The 26480-nt window shown below is 44.6% G+C and overlaps 1 protein-coding gene across 1 annotated transcript; it reads right to left on the bottom strand.

The window, feature by feature from the left end:
* Positions 1-1242: 1242 nt before the first annotated feature.
* LOC140731849 (cytochrome P450 2J2-like) lies at positions 1243-26112 on the bottom strand. The gene is made up of 9 exons (XM_073053760.1): positions 25720-26112; positions 17827-17995; positions 15439-15591; positions 13940-14100; positions 11743-11916; positions 10845-10986; positions 10261-10448; positions 5245-5386; positions 1243-4827 (listed from the first exon to the last, which is right to left on the bottom strand). The coding sequence occupies exons 1-9, from the start codon at positions 25927-25929 to the stop codon at positions 4646-4648; spliced, it is 1521 nt and encodes a 506-aa protein (XP_072909861.1). The 5' UTR covers positions 25930-26112; the 3' UTR covers positions 1243-4645.
* Positions 26113-26480: the final 368 nt, after the last annotated feature.

Raw genomic sequence — 26480 nt, 5'->3', positions numbered from 1 at the left:
ACCTCCCTCTGGTGCTCTTCCCCCTTTTCTTTCTTCCATGGCCCTCTGTCCTCTTCCATCAGACTTCCCCTTCTCCAAGCTCTCTATCTCTTTCACCAATCAACTTCTCAGCTCTTTACTTCATCCCTCCCTCTTCAGGTTTCACTTATCACATTGTGTTTCTTTCTCCTCTCCCCCTGCCTTTTAAATTTACTCCTCAGTTTTTTTTTTCTCTTCAGTCCTGCCGAACGGTCTCAGCCCAAAACGTCGACTGTACTCTTTTCCATAGACGCTGCCAGGCCTGCTGAGTTCCTCCAGCATTTTGCCTGTAGGTTTGGAGCTATTTTAAAATTATTACCATTGCATCATAACCCACACAGCCCTTTTGTGCATGCAGCTCATCAGCCCTATCACTACACTGTGAACACATGCCTTTTAAACCCATCAGTGTCCTCCCAGCACTCTCATAAGCATCCACCAATATCCCACACTCTTCACATGAAGGACTGCAGCTCATCAGCCTGTTCATTAAATTTCCATCATCCAGAACAGAGTTGCAGATTTCAATCAAAAGTTCCTGCACACTTTTGCTTTCAAAAGGCTCCATTTTCCCAATTACTATAGCGGTTACAAGATGTTACGTGTAGGGTCACTCATTAGCATTCGGAGAACAGTACTCTTTGATCTTATCACTATGAACTCTGCTGTAAATTAGTGTTGTTCAGCAGTCAGCAGAACCTACAATTGTAATCAAATCAAATTCAGACTTTATTCTTTCTTCAGGCAGTTTGGCCAAGCTCAGGAACTCATTCTTCCATTCCTGCTCCTCAGTGAGACAGCGGACATAATCAAAGACCCTCACAATCCAGTCATTCTCTCTTCTCCCACTTCCCATCGGGCCGAAGATGCAAAAGCCTGAAAGCACTTGCCACCAGACTGAAGGACAGCTTCAATCCAGCTGCTAGAACATTACTCAATTGTCCTATTTTATAATAACGTGGACTTTTGTCTTTGCAATCCACTTCGTCACGGCCCTTGCACCTTGTTGTCTGCCTGCACTGCACTTCCTCTGTTACTGTAACGCTGCATTCTGCATTCTCTTACTGCTTTTCTCTTGTACTGCTGTGATGAAGTGATCTGTATGAATGGAACAGAAAGCCAAGTTCTTTGTGGTTCCTCAGTACAAAGGACAACAATAAACCAATTTACTGTATGAAATGAGATTTATTCTGATTAGAGTTACTATCTCAGCTCATTGGCAATTGCACTTCAGGTTCAGACTCTGATGGATTTGCTTTACACGTCCTTTATTTTATATCTTCAAACAAGTTTGGTAACCAATATATAAGGTAACAACAATCCATTTTATAATTAGGCCATCACTCAGCTATATTACAGAATATGCAAATTAACACAATATTCAGAACGATTGGTCAAAACTAAACAATATGCTAAGAGAAATTGATCAACTTTCTGGTAAAGTTTGTTCTGCTTGATTGCTGTAAGTTAAAAATCAGTTGATGAATGAATACACTGACAGAATAATTGTCTAGGACCTACTTGGTAACTCTGAAGACATTGCTTAGAGAGGAAATCTCATGGTTTGGTAGGTCCAAAGCATGAAGAGTGTGCCCACTGACTGCTCTGAAGTGGTGAATTTGGTGATGGGACAAGCGAAGTCATTGAACATGGAACCACCTTAATCCCATCTATGACTTTAAGGGACAGGAGCAGAATTAGGCCATTCAGGCTATCAAGTCTTCTCCAGCATTTGATCATGGCTGATTTATTGTCCCTCTCAACCCCATTCACCTGCCTTCCCCCTGTAACCATTAACCTGCTTACTAATCAAGAACCTATCAACCTTTGCTTTAAATACGTCCAATGATTTGTTGTATACAGTTGTCTGCGGCAATGAAATCTGGCTCAGGAAATTCCTCCTCATCCCTTTTCTAAGGGGACGTTCTTGTATTCTGAGCCCGTGCCCTCTGATTCTAGACTCCATCACTATTGGAAAGATCCTCTCAATATCCATTCTATGTAGGCCTTCCAATATTCGATAGGATCCCCTTATCGTTCTGTGACACTGAATTCCCCAGATTCACCACCCTCTGGCCAAAAATTTCTCCTCATCTCTGTTGCAATGGGATGTCCTTCTGTTCTGAGGCCTTGTCCTCTGGTCCTAGGTTTTTCCACTGTTGATTTTCCTGCATGTCCAACCTATCTGCTCCTTTCAATATCTGGTAGGTTTAAAATGAGATCACCTTCTCAGTCTTGTAAAAACTCCAGTACATAAAGGCCCAGAGTTATGAAATACTCCTCATATGTTAACCCTTTCAACCATGACATCATTCTCCTGAACCTCCTCTAGACTCTTTCTAATGCCGACACATCCTTTCTTAAATAAGGGGTCCAGAACTGCTCACAATACTCCCAGTATGGATACACCAATACACTAACGCTTTTACATTCTAGTCCTCTTGAAGTGAATGCTAACATTGCATTAGCTTACCTTACTACCAACTCATCCAGCAAGCTAATGTTTAGGAAATCCTGATCCATAGCAACTAGAATGAATTATCTACCCAATGGCTGCTCAGGACTGCTGCAAGGGAGCATAGGAAGTGGACCCAAGAGCAGGACACAGACACGTAAGTAGCATTAACAGAAGTGTGTTTTATTAATAGTCACCAGGAAAGCCGGTGAGCGAGGATTAAATGCTTACACGGATGTGGATGTGGGACAACAAACAGGACACGGAGCCTGGATTTGGACACCGAAGAGACAGAATTCCCAACTCATAGTAGTGGCAAACGGCCGGATCATCACAGCTGGAAATGGGACGACTAAACCAAATAACGACAGACAATTAGTATCCTGACTCAAAGCAGTGGCAACCGGTCAGAAATACTCAGCCAGACAGAGAAACAACAGAATTCGCATCTTGACTCAGAGTAGCGGCAAACAGCCGGCATTCTCAGATGGACACAAAACTGACAAAATTCTCAAAACAACCCCAGGCACTGGAGCAACTTAGAGTCCACAATACGTGGCAGCCCGGTACGTGCATTGCCAGACTAGCTATGGAGATTCTCGGCGGCCCAGAATGTGCTTAGCCACACTCGCTCCAGAGATGGTCCAGAGTTCTCGACAGCCCGGAGTGTGCATTGCCACACTGGATTCCAGTGATGAACCAGCAGCGAGTGGATGTAAGCCAGAGTTTTTATGCTGCTGGTTTGAATGAGGATCAGGTGCCCTAATCAAGGAGCCCGGTGGAACACGGGGAAAAGGAAAATGAACTGAAATGAGGATTCAACAGACCAGACCGTGACAAGAACATTCAACAAACACAAATCCTGCACAACATTAGCAGAAAGAAGAACCATGTTCAGAGTGTTTTTTCTTCCCCAAATCTTGGCAGGTGGTTCCTGTTGAACCAGAGTTCGGACACTAGAAGCTGTGGGGTCTTGCTCTGGATCATCACCCGAAATATAACCATGAAAGTACGTTTGGAATACTGTGCATCCTTAAGGATTTCACACTTTAAAAATAATTACTATCTTGTTCACTTTCTAGTTCAAGACTATCTCTCTCTGTTTCTTCTGTATAAATTATATCTTGTGATGATAATGAGTGTGCCCATTCCGATGTCAAGACCTTAAGTCTCATAGATATCAATCTGCACCCTCACGTCAGGGAGATTATACTGTATCATTCTATAATGCAAAGAATAATTAACTACTTTATCTAGTTTCTGAAGGAGTTTAGCTGCCAATAATTACTCTTTTGAATGATGAGATCCCCCCCCCCAACTAATGAAGACATGGTTTCAGCTACCAAAAAAGATTAAACAAGCAGAACTCATTTATTTTGAGGAGTAATTGTAATAGAGATTATGGATCGATAAAGGATTTACAAACATAAGCATAATTCTTCACAAACTAGATGAGTTGCAGATGAGTAAGTTGTCTGTCAATGAAAGACTGGTCTGCGAAGAGATCCCTCTCAGATCGAGGATGAGGAATGGTCACTACACTTTCATGTTTGTAACGCCACTCCTTTGCTGCCTTCTAATGTTTATATCGGGGCTTTTTTTGCCCGTCATCTAGTGATGCCCACATCTACATTTGATAATTTCACAACTACGTTGATCAGGATGGACTGTAGGAGCCTCAGTTTAACACAAACAATAACAGGGAACCATAGCAGTGAAGCGGTTAGTATGATGTTATTACAGCTTGGGATGTTCTGGAGTTTGGACCTCATTTCCGGCTCCTTTCTGTAAGGAATTGCTGTATGGCCTCCCCCATGGAAAGTGTGGGTTTCTCCGGATCCAAAGACATACCCTGTTGGGTAGGATAATGGGTTATTGTAAATGTGATTAGGTTAGGGTTAATTGAGTTTGTCAGTGGTTGCTGTGGGACGAAAGGCTGGAAAGGCCTACTCCATGCTGTATTAATAAAGAAGTATTGTTTCTTCTGATTAGGTCATAGTCCCAATTAATTCAATGATAGGTTTCCTAACCTTGGACAGGATTCTTTCTCAAGAGGACTGGTAAATTAGTACTAGTTAAAGATTAACAATAAATATCTTTAACAAAAAAATCAATATTTTGAATCTGAGTTTAGCAAAAAGCCTCCTGACCCCAGATGGTGAATATCCATCCCTATCTGGCTTTAACACAGAGCCGATAGGGCAGTGGGCAGAGGGTAATTCCGAACCGAGCTTCCTTGTAGCTTGGTCTTGGCTCATTTTCCGGGAGAAATAACGTGAATCTTTGGAGCATGGACGTGAAGAAGATGAAGAGCTCCGTCTTTGCCAGTTGCTCCCCCAAACACACACGATGACCTGTAGGGTGCAGGACAGGACAGGTTAGTATCACAGAAAAAGACTGAGAATCAACACAGGGTCACGCTGACCAAAAACGACTACCTATATAGTCTCGAAGTCCGAATATAATTCTGCCTTATCCAACCCCATCTCATCTCTTAGAGAAGTAGTACACTTCCAGACTTTATCATAGTTAAACAAGTGTTTATTCTATTCATTGTAGTTAGTTAATGCATGAAGTTCTCTTTCAGCGCTGGGGTGGCGGGAAAGGCTTTTGGGAGTTAACTTAAATTTAGAAGTTAATGAAGAGAATGCTACAAATGCAGGAATCAGCCAGCAGCCTCCCTCTCCAGAGCACGGGAGATTGAAGCTTGGATATCCACAATCACAGCTGCAAACGTTGGTACATTTGATGATCCACAAACCGTACATTACCTGCCGAGAATGGGATGAAAGCTTCTGGTCTCACAAACTTCCCATCGGAATCCAGGAAGTGTCCTGGATTAAACTGATGTGGAGTCAACCAAATATCTTCATCAAGCAAGGCAGAGGAAATGTTTGGAATGATCATTGTTCCCTAAATAGTAATCGAAGAGATACATTAGGGAAATATTAGTAACAGACACACAGAGCAATGAAGAAAATTATATTCTGGTCTTTGGACTGAAAGCTATGGTTTGTAGCCCAGTGATTGTAAGTCATCATAGACAGAAGATATTCAATTTAATTCAGCAATACACTTCATCTTCATGGCTACCACAAACTTAGGGTGCATTGGCAGTGCTTTGAGAGATTTGTTGGCTCAAAGTGAATAAAGCAATTTCCACTCAGAGTGTCATAAAGCATGGAAAATGGGCCCTTCAGCCCATCTAGCCTGTACTAACCAAGATTCTCATCTGAACTAGTCCCATTCATCCACATTTGGCCCAAATCCCTCTGAACCTTTTTCTATCCATGTACCTCTCCAAGTGCCAGTCATCTATACATCACAGTGATCTGCATTACAGCTTAATTTCTACAGTAATAAGGATAATTTCCAAGCAAATGCACTGATTTCATCATCACCTGCCCAGTGACTCCTGCAGGACCGGCACCTCGTTGGTCTATGAGAACAATAGTCTGTCTAGAGCCAGGTCCCACTGTTGCAGACAATGAGCCTGGACCAAGAGGCCAGCAAGGTCACTTTGGACAGAGCAGGTATGAAGGTCCAAGAGGTTTCCCTGATTCACCTGGTCCAATTGATGTCCAGGTGAGTATCTGATGTGGAATAACAATAATAGGGAGATGAGTGATAACATGCCTGGGGATGTGGTGATGAAATGGGATTGTTCTGGATTGTGGTGTAATGGAGATTTAAGGTGAGTTGTGGGGGTTCAAAGTAGGCACCTGGCAGAGCAGAACTCTTTACAGGAGATGAGGAGGGTGTTATTGCAAACTACGTGGGAGAGGAGGGAAATTGGGATGGACTCCAAAGAGGAACGAGTAGACATAGAACATAGAAAGCCTACAGCACAATATAGGCCCTTCAGCCCACAAACCTGTGCCGAACATGTCCTTAACTGAGAAATTACCAAGAGTTACCCATACCCTCTATTTTTCTAAGCATCATGTAACTGTCCAGGAGTCTCTTAAAAGACCCTATCGTTTCCGCCTCCACCACTGCTGCCCTGGGAAAAAGCCTCTGACTATCCACACGATCAATGCCTCTCAACATCTTATACACCTCTATCAGGTTGTATCTTATCCTGCGTTGCTCGAAGGATAAAAGGCCAAGTTCACTCAGTCTATTCTCCTAAGGTATGCTCCCCAATCCAGGCAACATCCTTGTAAATCCCCTCTGCACCTTTTCTATCGTTTCCACATCCTTCCTCTAGTGATGCGACCAGAACTAAGCACAGTACTCCAAGTGGGTTCTGACCAGGGTCCTACATAGCTGCAACATTAGCCCTCGGCATTCTAAACTCAATCCCACTATTGATGAAGGCCAATGCACCATATGCCTTCTTAACCACAAAGTCAACCTGCACAGCAGCTTTGAGTGTCCTATGGACTCCAACCCCAAGATCCCCCTGATCCTCCACACTGCCAAGAGTCTTACCATTAATACTATATTCTGTCATCACATTTGACCTACCAAAATGAACCACTTCACACTTATCTGAGTTGAACTCCATCTGCCACTTCCCATTTTTGCATCCTATCAATGTCCTACTGTAATCTCTGACAGTCCTCCACACTATCCACAACACCTCCAAACTTTGTGTTATCATCAAATTTACTAACCCATCCCTCCACTTCTACATCCAGGTCATTTATAAAAATCATGGAGAGGGTTCCCAGGACAGATCCCTGAGGCACACCACTGGCGACCGATCTCCATGCAGAATATGACCCATCTACAACCACTCTTTGCCTTCTGTGGGCAAACAGGTTCTGGATCCACAAAGCAATTTCTCCTTGGATCCCATGCCTCCTTACTTTCTCAATAAGCCTTGCATGGGGTACCTTGTCAAATGCCTTGCTGAAATCCATATACACTACATCTACTGCTCTTCCTTCATCAATGTGTTTAGTCACATCCTCAAAAAATTTAATTAGGCTTGTAAGGCATGACCTGCTTTTGACAAAGCCATGCTGACTATTCCTAATCATATTATGCCTCTCCAAATGTTCATAAATCTGGCCTCTCAGGATCTTCTCCACTAACTTACCAACCATTGATGTAAGAATCACTGGTTTATAATGTTCTGGGCTATCTCTATTCCCTTTCTTGAATAAGAGAACAACATCCGCAACCCTCCAATCCTCCAGAACATCTCCTGTCCTCATTGATGATGCAAAGATCATTGCCAGAGACTCAGCAATCTCCTCTCTCAACTCCCACAGTAGCCTGGGATACATCTCATCCGGTCCCAGTGACTTCTCCAACTTGATGCTTTCCAAAAGCTCCAGCACATCCTCTTTCTTAATATCTACATGCACAAACTTTTCAGTCCACTGTAAGTCATCCATATAATTGCCAAGATCCTTTTCTATAGTGAATACTGAAGCAAAGTATTCATCAAGTACCTCTGCTATCTCCTCAGGTTCCATACACACTTTTCCACTATCATACTTGATTGGTCCTATTCTCTCACATCTTATCCTCATACTCTTAACATACTTGTAGAATGCCTTGGAGTTTTCCTTAATCCACTTCTAATTTCTTTCTTGAGCTCCTTCCTGCTAGCCTTATAATCTTCCAGCTCTCTATCATTACCTAGATTTTGGAACCTTTCGTAAGCTCTTCTTTTCTTCTTGACCAGATTTACAACAACCTTTGTACACCACAGTTCCTGTACCCTACCATCCTTTCCCTGTCTCATTGGAACGTGCTTATGCAGAACTCCACAGAACTATTCCCTGAATATTTGCCACATTTCTTCAGTACATTTCCCTGAGAACATCTGTTTCCAATTTATGCTTCCAAGTTTATGCCTAATAGCCTCATATTTCCCCTTACTACAAGCTTTCCTAACTTGTCTGTTCCTATCCCTGTCTAATACTATGGTAAAGAAGATAGAGTTGTGATCACTATCTCCAAAATGCTCTCCCACTGAGAGATCTGACACCTGACCAGGTTAATTTCCCAATACCAAATCAAGTACAGCCTCTCCTCTTGTAGGCTTATCTACATATTGTGTCAGGAAACCTTCCTGAACACACCTAACAAACTCCAACACATCTAAACCCCTTGTTCTAAGAAGGTGCCAATCAATATTTTGGAAATTAAAATCTCCCACCATGACGACCCTGTTATTATTACACCTTTCCAGAATATGTCTCGTTATCTGCTCCTCGATGTCCCTGTTACCATTGGGTGATCTATAAAAGGCACCCAGTCAAGTTATCAAACCCCTTCCTGTTCCTAACTTCCACCAACAGAGACTCCGCAGACAATCCCTCCATGTCTTCCTCCTTTTCTAAGTCCGTGTCACTATCTTTGATCAACAGTGCCACGCCCCCACCTCTTTTGCCTCCCTCCCTGTCCTTTCTGAAACATCTAAAGCCTGGCACTTGAAGTAACCATTCCTACCCCTGAGCCATCCAAGTCTCTGTAATGGCCACCACATCATAGTTCAAATTACTGATCCACACTCTAAGCTCATCCGCTTTGTTCATAATACTTCTTGCATTAAAATAGACACATCTCAAACCATCGGTCTGAGCACGTTCTTTCTCTATCACCTGCCTATCCTCCCTCTCGCACTGTCTCCAAACTTTCTCTATTTGTGAGCCAAATGTGTCTTCCTCCAGCTCTTCAGTTCAGTACCCACCCCACCCCCCAGCAATCCTAGTTTAAACTCTCCCCAGTAGCCTTACTAAACGTCCCTGCCAGGATATTGGTCCCCCTGAGACTCAAGTGCAATCTATCCTTTTTGTACAGGTCACACATGCCCCAAACAGCTCCCAATGCTCCAGAAATCTGTACCCCTGCTCCCTGCTCCAATCCCTCAGCCACACATTTATCCTCCACCTCACTCTATTCCTATACTCACTGTCGCGTGGCCCAAGATGACTACCTTTGTGGTCCTGCTTCTCAACTTCTTTCCTAACTCCCTGTAGTCTGCTTTCAGGACCTCCTCCCTTTTCCCACCAATATGTACCACAACCTCTGGCTCTTCTCTTTCCCACTTCAGGATATTGTGGCCGTGATCAGAAACACCCTGGACCCTGGTACCTGGGAGGCAAACTACCATTCGTGCTACTTTCCTGCATCCACAGAATCGCCTGTCTGACCCCCTAACTATAGAGTCCCCTATCAATGCTGCCATCCTCTTCCTTTCCCTACCCTTCTGAACTGCAGGGCCAGATTCTGTGCCAGAGGCATGGCCACTGTTGCTTCCCCCAGGTAGGCTGTCTCCCCCAACAAGACTCAAGCAGGAGTACTTATTGTTAAGGGGGATAGTCACAGGGGTGCCTCATTAGTTACTTTTGTACATAGATATTTCATAAGTTGTAGTATTGTTTTTGTCTTCCATTGCCACAGAACAACAAATTTCACAGTATATGACAGTGATTAAAGACCTTAAACTGAAGTACCTCTCCCACACCGCTGACTCGTCCCATAACTACGTATGGGTACTGTTTCTGCTTACTGGGAAAGTGTCTTTGAGGGCTGATGTTCTCGTGGGGTTGATGTATAGCAGAGTGGATATCATTCCTCTTAGTGGGTTGTGTGCCTTGTGAAATAGTTCTCATCTTACTGCATAGTTCTAGGTGAACCACACACAGATATTTTTCAGGTACTGCACGATAACCTCACAATTGTTTGTGGAAACTCCTGTGGGCATTATTTCCCACTTTACACATGAACAACATCTGAAGCCCAATTTTTAGGTAACTGCTTTCAGATCATTCAGGGAATTGAAGGTCAGAAAGGGAAAGATTAAGATTAGCTCCAGATTGTACCTTTGGGATGGTGTAACCCATGACCGTGGTATCTCTGTACGTTTCATGTGCCACTGAGATCGGAACAATATTCCCTAAGCGTTGTGTTTCATGGATAACAGCGTTAGTGAATGGCATTTCCTCCCGGTCTTCCAACCTTGGCCTTCGACCCTTCCCAATCACTCTGTCAATCTCCTCGTGAACCTGAGCTGCAGGAACAAAACAAGAACAGTTTTCAAGCTTTCACTGAAAAGAGGAACTCATGTTTTACTCATATCTTTCATCCACTCAAAAATCCCAATGTGTCCTATTACTAAAGGAAACTTTGGCAATGTCGTCACTGTTGTATGTTAGGAAGTGCAGCAACCAATCCATATGTAGAAAAGTCATAGAAATGCCAGGTGAGTAGCACTTAAACAATGGGTTTTCATCAACTTAGAGATTCAAATCCTGTTGTTAATATTTGGATCTTTAGCCTGAAAATTAATAGTTTTACTAATAACGTTCTTCACCCTCTCTGGTACTGTTGCACCCTTTCTCCACACCTTCCATTCACACCAATGCACGGCTGGTAATGGGCCTGGCAGAGACGTTGTTCTACTTACACTGCACATCTGGATGTAACACCATGAAGAGCAAGCCCCAGCTTAGGGTGGTGGACGTGGTCTCTGTACCTGCAGCAAAGAGGCTTAGTAATGTCCCAATCATCTTGTTCTCCAGGAAGCTTGTGTTCGGTGTGTTCCTCACCTAAGATGCAGTTAGGGAAAGTGGTGTTAATGTATAGAACTGAAGGATTATTTTGTAGGAGTAGTGCTGAAGTCAGTCAACCTGCTTTAAAGAGTTTAACATCGTGGTGACGTATCAATGAACGTGCAGTTCTGGTCAGGAATCTCTAGGAAAGGAAGGAGAGCTACAAGGAGAGATTGGATAGACTTCCCAGATAACAGGATGCTGAGGGGTGATATTATAGAGGTTTAACAGGGCATTGATAAGGCAGATAGTCACAATGCTCCCCCCAGAGTTAGGAGCATTAAACTAGGGGACATTGGTTTAAGATGAGAGGGGAAAATTTGCAAGGGATTTTCCACACAAAGGATAGTGAGAATATAGAAAGATCTGCCAGAGGAAGTGGTAGAGGTGGGTGGAATTATAACGTTATTTGGAAGTACAAGGAAGGAAAGGAATAAGGGATTGGGATTAGCAGAGTTGGGCATCTCGATCAGAATGGGTGAGTTGAGCATAGAGGCAGCCTCCATACTGTAGGACTCTGAAAGGTGAGAAAGTCCTGGGGAGGTCACAAGGAGGATTTCTTGTGGGTTTTCAGCCACAAAGTTTAGACAAGTGAGAACCTGAGGAAAGCTGATGTGGTCTTGCTACCTAAACAAGTACTGAGTGTGGGATGCTGCAGTGACGTTTCCTGCAAAGGACCAACAATGGGAGAAAGGTGGGAAATACAAGGACACAAAACACTGCCTCTCAGATGCTTCAGTAATCACCACCTACCTTCTCCTGCTGTGTTAAGAAAGCATCAATAAAGTCCCTGGTATAATTTGGATCCCATGTTTCCTTATGACTTGTGATTATTTCTTGCAAAAATTGAGCCATTTTGTCCTGATTTTGAAATATTTTATTTTGCGGTCCTGGGAGGTAATACAGGAAGGGGAATGCATTCACCAACTGCAACAGAGACAGAGTTAGAAATTAAATACATCATCTTCAGCTCTCTGACCTTCCTTAAAATAATGAACAGAAATTTCAATTTTGACAGAAATACAGAATCAAGGCAGGGTAAGATGAGCTGGATTGGGGAAGCCAGATATAATAATCTATCTGACTATTTGAAAAACTGATAGCTTAGCCTCTAGCAGATTCTTACAGCCCCTCTACATTCACTGGGCCCCAGTTCCCACCACACCTCTGACACATTGTGTCCCAGTTCCAACTGTCCCTCTAATACGTTAGGTCCCGGTTCACACTGCAGCTCTGATACGTTGTGGCCCCAGATTTTACTACCCCCTGATATTTGGGGCCCCAGGTCTCACTGCCCCCCTCCCAGCCCCCAGATGCATTGGTACCCTGGTTCCACGCTTCATTCCACACACAGAAGCTCCAAAATCCCCCGTGTCTGTTAAACTCGCTGGAGCCCAGATTCATTTTCTCCCTTAAAGCACAAATCACAAGAGACTGCAGTTGCTGGAGTACGGACTGAAGAACAAACTGCTGCGGGAGCTCAGCACGTCATGCAGCATCCATGGAGGCAAATGGACAGTTGAGGCTTCCAGTTATGACCTTCAGCTAAATTCAGCAAATGTCAGTGGATAGTTTGCCTCCCGAAGTGGAGACGGAGGAGCAAAGAAAAGGTAGAAAGGTGTGGGAAATAGTTCCAGTTAATTTGAGGATAGGCTGTAAGTTGGTAGGAAAGTTGAAGTTAACAAGTTCTGCATAGGTGCAGGAAACAAACCGATGCAGTTGTTAACATAGCAGAGAAAGAGTTGGGTGGAGGTGCTTTGTGAAGTGTCTCGACTTGAAATATCAGTTACCATATTCCCTCCACAGATGCTGCCTGGCCCACAGGGTTCATTTAACAGCCTTTTGTTCCCTTGAAACTCTTCCTTAGTCCTGAAGCAGGGTCTCGGTCCAAAACTTTGACTGTTTATTCACTTCCATACGTGCTGCCTGACCTGCTGTGTCCCTCCAGCTTTTTGTGTGTATTGCTTTACTGAATCCACTTCCTGCTCTCCCTTTAATCTTCACTGGAGAAATTATTGTGCCACATTTATTTTTTACAATACCCAATGACTGGGAAAACCAATTAATCTGGCACCAAAGTCCCAGTGTGAGAGATGAAGGGAACTTTCTGAAAGTACATCTGTGAGCAGAACAAGTACAAGGACTGAGAGTCTCTTTACTCAGATACCCAATTCTAACCCTGTTGTCTTTCCTTTAAGGAATCCCTTCCTGACATCTGCTCTATTTTCACCACTTGCTAATATTTCACAAGATATCTGTCCTCAGAACTTTGGAAAACTCGAAGTAAAATCTGCAGATACTAGACATCTGAAATAAAAACAGAAAATGCTGGAAACATTCAGCAGGCCAGGGTGCTTACAGAAAAGTAGACTTTGTCCAGAGCTTAGAAGTGCGAAAGAGAAAAAACGTTAGTTTAAAATTGCAGATTGCAGAAATTATGTGTGTACAGGTGGATCAATCGGGCAAAAGGAATAAGGTGAACTTGACAACTGATGGTTTTATTGACTGTCATCGAAGCCAACTGATTATCAAGGATGGAGAGAGATGGAGAGAGACAGAGGGAGGAACATGTACAAATAGGAAATGTCCAGCGTATCAGACAGTGTTAGTAGTGTCAGAGAGAGAAAAATCATAAGTTTAGTCTTCCATTCTGAACAATCTGTCTGTGGTCTCCAACACTGATACATCAGCTTAAGGAATATCACCTCAATTTCCATCCAGACCTGTTCCTACCTTCTGGAACCAACATCAAAGACAACAGTTTCAGATAACTTGCTTCTTCTGTTTGTATCAGAACTGGTGGGCTCAGCTGCTGGTTGTCCACCTGCATTAATGACTCAGTTCTTCTCTCTGCATTACTACAGACCGATGGAAATTTGAGGCTGACTAATAAGGCAGAATTCTACACTGTCCACAAGTGTTTGTTCATTATTGAATGGACAGTCCTTACCTGACCCCAAAATGCACCTTCCAACACAAAGCTTTCTTCAAGTATGTGCAAAAGTCTACGGAACTTCTTATCACTGTATTCAAAGCGTTCACCGAAGACAATTGAGCAGATGATATTCGAGGTCGCATAAGTTAAATAGAAATGTGGATCAAAAGGGAGACCTGAATAAATGATAAGAAATTAGTTCTTTCAGCCTCTTTCAACTTTTGCAATCTCTGCTACTTTCTCCTGCACTATAACTCACTGGGAACTGTTCTTCTGCCCAATCTCCAGAGCCTTCTGCCATTTTCTTTATTACAACACAAGCTGCACCTTCCACTGCCTCAGTTCTATATTCACTTGGGCTACAGGAGAATCAAGAGTTAAGGGGATGCCTTATGAGTAAAACCCAACATTGAAATCAACTATAAGGGAGGGATATTCAGTTCCCTCTCTGTGTGTCCATTCTCCCAGGTCATTTCCAGCTCTGAACCTCTGGAAACCTTTATCCAGTGTTTGCTCACATTGCCTAATGTTCCTCTGTTGACTAATTTGGTGCTTTTGATCTGGATACTCTCCTATGAAGCTATTTGGAGCTACTTCACTTTGATGGAAGGGCAACATCAATAGAAATAGTTGCCAGTTGCTTCTGAACACCAACAGAAGCAGCTGACAGAGCTTCATTCCTCTACAGGAGGGCCTGTTACATTTTAAAGGGAAAGATTAAACATTAACACATCCTCCACCCTGGGTGATAGCTCTGACTCCAAAGCCCCTCTTTCCATTGGCAAAAACATTAGGAAACTGGAGATGATTTGAGCTGAAATGGTCAATCCCTTTGAAATGCCCATGTAGAGGAGAGTGGAAAGGGCAACATTCCCTCTTGTCTCCCCTCCCACTGGGCAGATCTAACAGCCTGAAAGTGCATACCTCCAGACTCCAGGGCAGCCTCTATCTCACTGTTGTGTGTCTATTGAATGGGCCTCTCGTATAATCAGATGATTTCTTCATCTCACAATCTACCTTATTGCCTACCTGCACTGCACTCTCTGACACAGTAACACTACATTCTGCATTGTTGTATTTTCCCTTGGTGTGATGAAATGGTCTGTATGGATGGATGGCAAGAAAACAAAGCATTAGACTGTATCTTAGTACATCCCATAGAGAACTACAGCAACCAAACAGGCCATTCAGCCCATCTAACCCATAGAAATTTGGCCTTCTGTCTAGTCCATCTACCCGCATCAGATCTCTGCCCTCCACACCCCTCTCATCAATATATCTGTGCAAATGTCTCTTAAATGTTGCAATTGAAACTACATCTTTCATTTCTGCTGGCAGCTCATTCCACACTCACACCACCGTCTGAGTGTGACAATAATAAACCAATTACCCGAACTGCAGGTGCTTGCCCCTGCCCTGCTGTCCTTCTGTGACACACTGGGTTTACCAAGGTGCCAGACACCAACAGTAGCACAGGACTGAAGAACAGCAGCTGCTTCCTCAGGATCACCCACCTTTTTCACTTTCAAAACCCCGAATTATAAATTCAGCCTCTTCCACAATTCGCAATTCGAGGGACTTCTTTCCAAGCCCAAAGTTCTTCAGGGTCAAGAGTGAAAACTTCCTTTGCTGTTTCCACCAGTCTCCGTACTTTGCAAGCACGATACCTGGATGGGTGTAGCAGGAATGTCATTTATTCATCTTCATTTTCAACCCGTCCTTCAACAAGTATCTAAATGAGCACTTGAAATAGCAAGATAGAGAAGGCTACAGACTAAGTACTGGGACATTGATGGTCACCATGGAGATGGTGGGCTGAGGATATAAGAAAGGGCGGAGCTACAATGGCATTTAACGGCGACTCCTCCGAGCTCATCTGTGGAAACAGCTTAATTTTGACCTTTGAGGTCTCTCTCTTTTTCCTTTTCAGGGTTGATGGGGTTCTGTCGGAGACCCTGACCTGGATTTATCCTCAGAATTTGGTTCTTTGTGTTGGTGAGCCCCTCTACTGGGGGCTCACAACTGGATGGCTTTTGAAATCCCAAGGACGCAGCCTAAAAGACAAGTGCACCTTCGAGATTTCAAGGGTTCAGGGCCCTGTGGACGAGCCAACTCTATGCCAGTGCCACTGACTGAAGTATCATGGGAGAAAATGGAATATTAGGAACAACTGAACAGCAGTTAGGGGCCCTATACTCGACAAATCTCATGCTCTCATTAAAACTATCATTAAAGAAGAAATAGCAAGACATCTGGGGAGAAATGATCCATTAGGCAGACACAGCATGGATTCAGCAAAGACAGGTCCTGTTTGACAAACTTACTGGAGTTCTTTGAGGATATAACGAGTGCAGTGGATAGAGGGGAACAGGTGGAAACTATTTACTTGGATTTTCAGAAGATATTTGATAAGGTGCACATAAAAGACTTATCCATAAGATAAGGACGCATAGAGTTGGGGGTGATGCATCAGCATGGATAGAGGATTGGTTAACTAATAGAAAGCAGGGAGTTGGGATCCATGGGTGTTACTCTGGTTGGCAATCAGTGGTGAGCGGTGTGCCACAGCGGTCAGTGCTGGGTCCATGACTTTTCATGATGTACATTAACACTCTAGAAAAGGGGACCAATTGTAGTGCTTATGTTACTAAATTGAGAGGTAAAGCAAATTGTGCAGAAGATACGGAGAGTGTGCAGAGAGATATAGATAGGTTCAGTGGGAGGGCAAGGGTGAGGCAGATGGAATACAAAGTTGGTAAATGCGAGATCATCTATTTTGGGAGGAGAAATGAAAGAGCAGATTATTATTTAAATGGTAAAACATTGCAGCATGCAGCTGTTCAAAGGGACTTGGGAGTGCTTGTGCATGAATCACAAACGGTTGGTTTGCAGGTGCAGCAGGCTGTCAGGAAGGCAAATGGGATGTCGGGCTGCATTGCTGGAGGGATTGAATTTAAGAGCAGGGAGAGTATGCTGCAACTGTACAGGGTACTGGTGAGGCCACACCTGGAGTTTTTGTTGCACTACAGATCATGGTCTTTATTGGGGGTTTGCTATTGTTTGCTTGGTGGGTGGAGGGTGCTGATGTTTTTTTTGCTGAAGTAAGTAGGGGTGGGGGAGCATTGTTGCTTTGCTGCTACTGGTGTGTGGGAGGGGGGACTAGGGGGGTTCTCTGGGGTTCCAGCAGTTTTACTGTCATTTATTCTTTGGGGAACTCCTCTGCTTTTGTAGATATCTGCGAAGAACAAGAATTTCATGATGTATATTGTATACATTTCTCTGATATTAAATGGAACTATTGAACTATTGAAGGGCTTCTTTCTCTGTTCATTGACTTCTAGGACTGGTTCATTTTAATTTACAATTAGATTATTTACCCAGATCCTAAAGAATCAGTACGATATTTTGAGCTGTCTGGGTTAGCATGCAAAAGACCCACCATAATCTATTGTAATATATCATCACCAGAAAATAAAGTACACACAGGCAGCACTTGTTCAAGTTTCCCCCAGCTCTCACCCCCTCTGGGTCACAGTATTTGGTGTATCCTGGGAGACTGGAGCCAGTGCGTCCAGGGGAAATTCAGCTGGAAATCCAGAGACCACAGTACAAACAGCGGTACTGAACTCACTGTATCTGGTGACCAGTGTGTCCAGAGAGAAAGGGAGACAATATTCCGGGACCAATTGCCGTTTCAATAATTTTTCATCATCCTGAGGACACAGTTGCTGATCCCCTCGAGAGCCACTGGCTGCATTTCCCTGCACACAGTGACATTCCCCCAAAATGTTGGTGAGGTTTTGGGCTCATTACTCATTCACAGAGAACATCAAAAGTTCAACAGTTCACAATCCCTCCCACCTGGTACCCAGAATAGTCTTTGCACCCAGCCTCACACTCACCTTCCCCATGCTGCTCAAAGAACTTTTCATAGATTCGAAGGTTGGGTCGGTCCGCAAAGTCTTCCGATTTCTTCACCAGAGCCTCTTTCAGGGCCTTGTAGCCACTCAGCACCACCAGGTTGGTCCATCCAAACTCTAAACTCACCACATCGCCGTACTTCTTCCACAGCTGAAAGAGAAAGCACCAGGGCGTTACTGTAACTCTCAGAGTCTGAATGCAGAAAACAACAGAGAATGCACCATCGCTGAGTTCTCAGTCAGACCCAGCACCTATTCACTCTGCACCATCGCTGAGTTCTCAGCCAGACCCAGCACCTATTCACTCTGCACCATCGCTGAGTTCTCAGTCAGACCCAGCACCTATTCACTCTGCACCATCGCTGAGTTCTCAGCCAGACCCAGCACCTATTCACTCTGCACCATCACTGAGTTCTCAGTCAGACCCAGCACCTATTCACTCTGCACCATCGCTGCTGTTGGATTCCCGGCCCCATTGCCACTGAATTCAATGGGCCATTGTTTCCCCGCTCACTATTCATCCCTAAATGGGCCAATAACAAATCCTGCCACAAAGGCTGTGCTTCAAAGTCAAGTTTATTGTCATGTAAAAAAATATACAGGTGTATTGATAAACCTATTGCAGCAGCATCACCGGCACACAGCTTTTGAGAAATGTTCTCAATGCCTATGTGGTGCCAGAGAACCAGAGCGACATTCTGTGCACGCTAGATATGGTGATCAGCCCCGGAGGTTTCTCGATTCACAGGATGGACCGAATTGCCGGGTCAGAAATGACAAAAGGAGGAGGCGTGTGTTTTATCATACACTCCCATTGGTGCTCCGATGTGGTGGTTTTGTCAAACTCATGCTCCCCCCAGCCTTTATCAGCTAACGATCCAACACCATCAGTTCCATTTATCCAGGGAGTTCATCCGTCATCCTCACCGGAGTTCACATACCACCAGAGGCCTACTATAATCAAGTGTTTGAGATACTGCACGATGCCATCTCCAAACAAGAAACAGTCTGTCCCAACACATTTCAAGACATAGTTAGGGATTTCTATTTGCTTGAAGAAATCCCTGCCCTATACCATCAGTATATAACCTGTATCACCAGAGGTCCCAATGCTCTACACCACTGTTACACTAAGATAAGGGATGCCTGCCATTCCATGGCCAGACCACATTCCAAGAAATCCGGTCACTTGGCTGCCCTTCCCCTACCTGCATACAGGCAGAGGCTAAAGAACAAAGTTTCAGAGATTAGGGCAACAAAGAGGTGGTTGCGCGAGGCAGAGGAGCAACTACCAGATTGTTTTGAGTCGGTAGACTGGACTGTGTTCAAGGATTCATCTGTGGAGCTGAATGAACACACCATGGTTGTTACAAACACTATTAAAACAGTTGTAGATGAATTTGCCGCACAAAATTATTCAGAGTCTTCCCCAACCGGAAGCCTTGGATGAACCATGAGTTCCACAATCCACTGAGGGTCAGATCAGAGGCATTTTAGTCTGGTGGCCAAGGAGGTTACAAGAGGTCAAGGTATGATCTCTGGAAAGCCGCCTCAAAGTTCAAAGTTGAATTTGTTATCAGAGTGCGCACACATCACCACATCCAACCCTGAGATTCCTTTTCTGCAGGCATACTTAGTGGAAATTCTGGACTAAACTTAAATCAACAAAGGATGCTCCACAGTTGTGGCAGGTCTTGAATGCTCTCACCACTTATAAAGTAAAATCAAGTGACATAGGTGACAATAGGACTTCACTTCTAGATGAGCTCAATGCCTTCTAAGCTTGCTTTGACTGTTAAAACATGAAGGATCCATCACAAACTCCCACAACCTTTGAGGATCCTAAGATTTCAGTCTCTGAAGCCTCTGAAGTGTGAGCATTCTTCAGGAAGATGAACCCCCAAAAAGCATACAGCCCAGGCAGAGTAACTAGCCCAAGTACTAAAGACCTGTGCTCATCAATTGGCTGGAGTGTTCACTCAGATCTTTAACCTCTCACTTTGGCAGTCAGAGATACCTACCTGCTTCAAGCAAACTTCACCTACACTGGTGCTAAGAAGAATGTGGTAACCTGCCTCTATGATTATTGTCCAGTAGCACTTATATCCGCTGTGATGAGGTGCTTTGATAGGCTGGCAATGCAACATATCAGCTCCTGACTGAGAAGTAACTTGGATTCACTCCAATTTGCCTACCAGCATATCAGATTCACAGTACATACCATCTCATTGTTTCTTCACTCAACCCTGGAACACTTGGACACGAGGATATATACACGAGAAAGTACGCAGATGCTGGAAATCCAGAACAACACACACTAAATGCTGGAGGAACTCAGCAGGTCAGGCAGTGTCTATGGAAACGAATAGACAGGCGATGTTTCAGGCCAAGACTCTTCTTCAAGAATGAGAAGGAAGGGGGAAGATGCCTGAATAAAAAGGTGGGGGATGTGGGAAAGAGAATAGCTGGAAGGTGATAGGTGAAGCTATGAAGCCAAATGAGTGGGAAAGGTCAAGGGATGGAGAAGAAGGAATCCAATAGAAGAGGAGTAAAGGTTGTAGGTAAAAGGAAAGGAGTACGGTATCTGGGGTAAGTATTCGGCAGGTGAGAGGAAGTAAAAGGTCAGAGTTGGGAATGGAGGTGGGTGTTGTGATGGTGAAGGAGAAAACCATATTCATGCCAACAGGTTAGAGGCCACCCAAATGGAATATAGGCATTGCTCCTCCACCCTGTACCAAGATGAAACCATAGACTGGCATGTTGTAACAGGAATGGGAATCAGAATTAAAATGTTTGGCACCCAGGATGTCCTGCTTGTAGCAGATATTGCGGAGATGCTCGATGAAGCAGTTCCCCAGTTTACGACAGGTCTCACGAATGTAGAGGAGGCTGTATCAGGAGAACTGGGCACAATAGACAACCCCAGCAGATTCTCAGGCGAACTGCTCCTCACCTCGAAGCACTGTCCAGGGTCCTGAATGCAGGAGAGGAAGGTGGTGTATGGGCAAGTGTTGCACTTGGGCCATTTGCAGGGAAGAATGTCAGAAGGAGGATTGGTGGGGAGGGATGAATGGACAAGGAAATCATGGAGGAAGCAATCCCTGAAGGAAGGGGAGTGGGAGGTGAGGCCATGTTATGTGGTATGATCCCTTTGAAGATGGCAGAAGTTGAAAAGCAGAATCTGTTGGATGTAGAAGCTGATGGGGTGGGAGGTAGGGACCAAAGGAACTCTATCACTGTTAATGCCATGGGAGGATGGAGTGAGTGTGGATGTATGGAAAATGGAGGAGATGCAGGTAAGGGCAGCATCAATAGTGGAGGAATGCAAAGCCTGCTCTTTAAAGAAGGATTACACTTCTGATGTCCTGGAATGGAAAGCTGGGTCCTGGGAATAGATGTTGCTGAGGAGAAGAAACTGAGAGAAGGGAATAGCACTTCTACAGGAGATTGTATGGGAAGAGATAGAGTAGAGATGACTGTGGGAACCAGTAGGTTTGTAAAAGGTGTCAGTTGACAGTTTGCCTCCAGAGATGGAGACCAAGAGATCAAAAAAAGGGTTGGGAGGTGTCAGAGATGGAATTTAAGTGTAGGGGTGGAAGTTGATAAAATCGATCAGCTTAGCATAGGTGCATGAAGCAGCACCAATGCAGTCTTCAATGTAGCGGAGGAAGAGTTGGGGAACGCTTCAAACATGGACTGTTCTACGAAGCTGATGAAGAGGCAGGCAGAGCTGGGGCCCACGTGTGTTCCCATGGCTACCTTCAACTAAACATTCGAACAAACTTATACAGATAAACTGTTGAAAGTGTTCTGAATGGTCACATTGTGGTCTGGTACAGCAATTCAAATAACCTGGAACAATGAAGCTGCAGAGTAGTGGACTTCTTTAACCTTATAAGAAAGTAAAGACGTTGCAGAAACGTAGGGGTCATGCAAAGGGCATGTGGAAATGCAAGCCAGAATCTTACTTCATTTTCAATGGATATTGTTTGATTTAAAGCATTGTTTTAATATTGATTTCATCATAGGACTGTTCCACTCCTTATCTGAAGCAGAGAAATCAGTTGGCTGCACCTGGAGTGCTGGTGCATTTCTGGTCTCATTTCTTGAGGAAGGATATATTGGCTTTGGAGGAGGTTCACCAGGTTGATTCCAGAGATGGGGGGGGGGGGGGGGGGAGGGGTTAGACTATGAAAGATTGAGTCACCCGGGACTGTCCTCACAGGAATTCTGAAGAATGAGAGGAGATCTTACAGAAACATAAAATTATGAAAGGGAAAGATAAGATAGAGGCAGGAAAGTTGTTTCCACTGATAGTTGAGACTAGAACTAGGGGACATAGCGTCAAGATTTGGGGGAGTAGATGTAGGACAGAGATAAGGAGGAATTGCTTTTCCCAGAGGGTGGTGAATCTGTGGAATTCTCTGCCCAATGAAGCAGTGGTGGCTACCTCAGTAGATACATTTAAGACAAGGCTGGATAGATTTTTGCATAGTAGAGGAACTAAGGGTTATGGGGAAAAGGCAGGTAGGTGGAGGTAAGTCCTTGGCCAGATCAGAGATGATCTTATTGAATGACAGAGCAGGTTATACAGACCATATGGCCTACTGCTGCTCCTATTTCTTATGTTCTTATATATGGTTGTCACAAAGAAGAAAGAAATACAGAAATGCAAACTGAAAAGAGGGCAATGAAACAATTAAACAAACATAGAAATTCAATTATGCAGGGAGCACAAAAGCATCTGACTGGAGGGTTGGTGTTGATATTAGGAGGAGGATTGGGATTGCTAAATGCACGTTTGAGTGTTTAAGCAGGATACTAAAGAATAACATCATTTCTATGGGTACAAAGCTCAGTGTTGTGGTGTTACATTCATTCCACACTAACATATTGAAGCAGACTTTGGCCAATATCAAATCAAAATGAGGAAGTCTCAAAGGTGCAAAAATGTGCTTTTGAGAAGAATGATGAAAATGTCATGGAAGGTCGGAGTAACAAACGAGGAAGTGTTGCAGACAGCTGGAATAAGAAGAGAGCTGATATCATCAATCAGGAAATGGCAGACGGGATTTCTGGGACATGTACTGAGGAAAGAGAACCTGGAACATCTTGAAGTGACGGGAGTAAATGAGGGAAGAAAAAGTTGCAGTTGACAGCAATGACATTCATGAGCCACATCAAGGGATGGACAAGCAAAGGTTTTGAGAATTTCTCAGGTTTACAAAAAACAGATGGAAGACCGTGATCGCCCATGTCATGTCACACGGCACATGTTGATGGTGATGATGTAGGATCTGAGGCAAACCTGGTTAAACAGGTTTGCGCACCATCGAACTGAACAATAGTATTTTGATCCCATTGAAATGAATAAAAGGAACTGTGGGCGAGTTCTCTAATTGCCAGAATTGTATTCCTATGCAATTTGCTCTCTGTACAATAATTTAAGCTGCGTTAACAACTGTGGGTTTGGAAATTCCAGATCAAGCTCTCTGCAGCGCACAAAGGACCTTTGTAAGATCGATTGTCACCGGAGAGCGGCTGTGCGCCTCCATTCCCTGAGTACATTGAAGGCAGAGATTGCAGATGTTAAAGGAATGAAGCGCAAGACAATGCTGCTGAGGTAAAGGATCAACTATGACTTAATGAATGGTGCAGCAGGTACGAGGCGCCAAATGGCCGACTTTGCTTTTAATTGACTAATTCATATCATCTGAGAGGAAGCAACGGGAAGCCCACAGTCCTCAGCCCGGGTTACTTTAATGCCTGGGCGCTGATATTTTTCTCCTTTACCCTCGGCAATCAGAACACCTAGGAACATTTAGAAGTGATTAAAATGGTGCTGATTTTATGGTTAAATTGTCAATCAGTCATACACGAATACCGCCAAACGAAACAGCGTTACTCCGATGCCAAGGTGCAACACCCAGAACCAACACAAAGCGCACACAGCACATATAAAATAGCAAGCAAGTATATCAGTAAAATACATCACATAGAAATATAGTCCAAGAACCAGAGTATATGAATGTTGCAGAAATCTGCAGTCAAACACAGTACGGCTTGTCTTCAGCCGGACGAACAGCGGAGGTGGGCGGGGGAGAGGACCGGCTCCAGCTTGGATGGCGCGCCACGGAGACTCCGACGCCGCTCTCCAAACCATGAGTTTTTAAAAATACAAACGTTAACGATCAAAACAAATCTACCCGAAAACACAGAACAATTAAAACGTGGAAAATAATTGTGATTCAGCTCTAAATTATTCACGTCCCTTACAGAATCCCCTGTATCTTGCATCTTGATGCTAAATGAATCTGGACAATGTTAATAAACAACGGATTTGTAAAAAAAGATAGACGAGGTAAAGTTTATAAAACCTGAAAGATTTTCTTTGTTGTATTTCACTATACCCTTCAATTAATAAATAGCAACGCGATTCTCTGACTTTCATTCTAAATATTCATATTGTGCCTATTACAAACACACACACACACACACATTTAAATTAAATAAGGTTCCTCGGTATATGGCTGGGAACATGTTCCCCAGAGACACCAGGCCATTCCCTCACTGGGTCTCCACTGAACTTTCCCAACGATTCTCTCTGCTTAGGTGCCCGGGGTTCACTCTCCTCAAGTGACACCGGCTGCCGGCAGCCCTCCACATTGTTCGTCCCCTTAGAGGATCCGCCCACCCCCCCATCAGCTCCATCATATGGGGAGGGGGGGCGTCACACACGCTGGTAGCAATCGGGACATCTCAATTCTCAACTCGGCCACAGTTTCCTCTACCACTCCCCGGGGCAACTATCCGTGGTCCCTTCACCGCAGGGGACCACGACCGAGGACTGTACCCTGCTGACGGAGGCCTCCCGCGCCTCCGGCTCATTCTTCTCCTCTCGCACTTCTCTGATCAGTTCAACAAAAGAGGGAGGGGGCGCGTTTTCCGACATAGTCGGAGACCCCAGGCAATCAGGTCCTGGGACTGGGCGCCCTTTGAGATCTGGTCCACAATCAACTGATCCACCTTAGCCGCCTGAGTGACCCCTCTGCGCCGCAAGTAATTTAGCTGCCTTTCTAGCTGAAAAATGTAGGGAGAAAGCTTCTCCCCCGCTCCTGCCGCATGTTCCGAAACCCCGTCATGAGCTCCATTGAGCTCCCTGTAGTGACAAATGCCTTTTCCAATGCCCCCATAGAATCAACAGCTTCAGCAACGGGGTACCGGAACTTCACGGCAGCCCGCCCACTCAAACTTTCAACCAATCTCTGTGGCTTTACGTCATCAGAGCACTGCCACTCATCTAACAATCCAGAGGCCTGCTCTGCCCAAGTTTCATACTCCTCCTCCCCTTTAGGGGTGCGTGATTTTCCAGAGAATAGGTGGAGCCTACCATAGCTGGGACTGGACACGGGCATTTTTTCATTTAATCGCCAGAGAAGTAAGGGCGCATACTAACTCAGAATTCTCACTCTTCCCTGGGAAACGGGAACTAATTCGACATTCCAAGTCGGACCGCTCCTTCCCCGCACTCCTCAGAAACGATAGGACCCTATCTTTAAGTCTCCGCCCCCAGCTACGGGAAACTGGTTGAAGAAGAATTTAATGTAAAATGCTTTAATAATAAATGGAGCTCTGAAACATTCGATCCAGCCCAGGGAAAGATATGGAGAACTAAAACATGTATATGAAGGAAAATAGGGAGCAAAGGAAAACTGGAGGATAAAATTGAACGGGTGTAAAGGAGACACAATTAACAGGATAGAAGTATGGGAGTGATGGTCATTCAATGGCAGATAAGAAACGGCAAGGGTTAATGGTGTCCTGGGGTCTGGGAGCCACGATCTTAACACTACCTCACTCTCTCTCGATCTTTACCTTTGCGAATGACAGGTGAGGGTTGCTCAGATCCACCTGCAGGATGTTCCCGACGAAAGGTAAGCCCCGGGGCCCGGGAGGGTAGTTCCCACACGTCTTGCGCCTCTTCATGAAGTCAAAGACCAGGCAAAAGACGGTGCAGAACACGGTCAGCGCCGCGAACCTGTCGAAGAGTTTGAGCAGGAGCTGCGGGAAAGCCAAGATGTCCATGTTCTCCAGAGCAAACGAGCAGTAAACAAACTGCGCGCAGAGCACGAGAGGAAGGTGAATTGGGGGTGTTGGAGATGTCTACACTGCCAGTCCACACTCACACTTAATGGAACGAGTGTGTCCCGGAGACCAGAGACTGTAATTGCTGGATTCTGGATCAGGAGGAAAATCACCAGAGGAAGAAAGCAGGTCAGACAGCATTTCTGGAGGGGAATTCAGGTGAAGGGGGAGATATATAAAGGCGTGCGGGGAGCTGGCAAGCGGTTGGTGGAGCCAGCAGAGGAGGGGGGGGGGGTGATTGGCAGATGGAGGAGGAAAGAGCAGAAACAGTAACAGGAGCTGATTGGTGGAACCGGCAGGTGTGGAACCATTTAGAAGAGGAAAAAGTGGAGCGTCAGGCCAAATAAGGGAGTTGGACAAATGGAAACAGCGGCAAGAGGGTGGGGACCTAGTGGGAGGATTGCTTGTGGACGATGGGCAGATGGAATGGACGGAGCAGGTGAAAATTAAAATTGGTAACAAAGGTCAGGTGTATTGGTCGAGTGGGTGTT

This window comes from Hemitrygon akajei, chromosome 8 (assembly GCF_048418815.1).
Source record: "Hemitrygon akajei chromosome 8, sHemAka1.3, whole genome shotgun sequence".
NCBI classification, from domain to species: Eukaryota; Metazoa; Chordata; class Chondrichthyes; order Myliobatiformes; family Dasyatidae; genus Hemitrygon; species Hemitrygon akajei.
The sequence above is the reverse complement of the archived record's forward strand: the minus strand, read 5'-3'. Positions and strand labels throughout refer to the sequence as shown.

Excerpts from the sequence above, each read along its gene's own strand:
- LOC140731849 (XM_073053760.1), bottom strand. The coding sequence starts at position 25,929 with ATGGACATCTTGGCTTTCCCGCAGCTCCTGCTCAAACTCTTCGACAGG. Across the intron at positions 10,987-11,742 it reads TCTTAACACAGCAGGAGAAG|GTGAGGAACACACCGAACAC; the intron begins GTAGGTGGTGAT and ends ACTGCATCTTAG. Across the intron at positions 5,387-10,260 it reads TGGGTTACACCATCCCAAAG|GGAACAATGATCATTCCAAA; the intron begins GTACAATCTGGA and ends ATTACTATTTAG.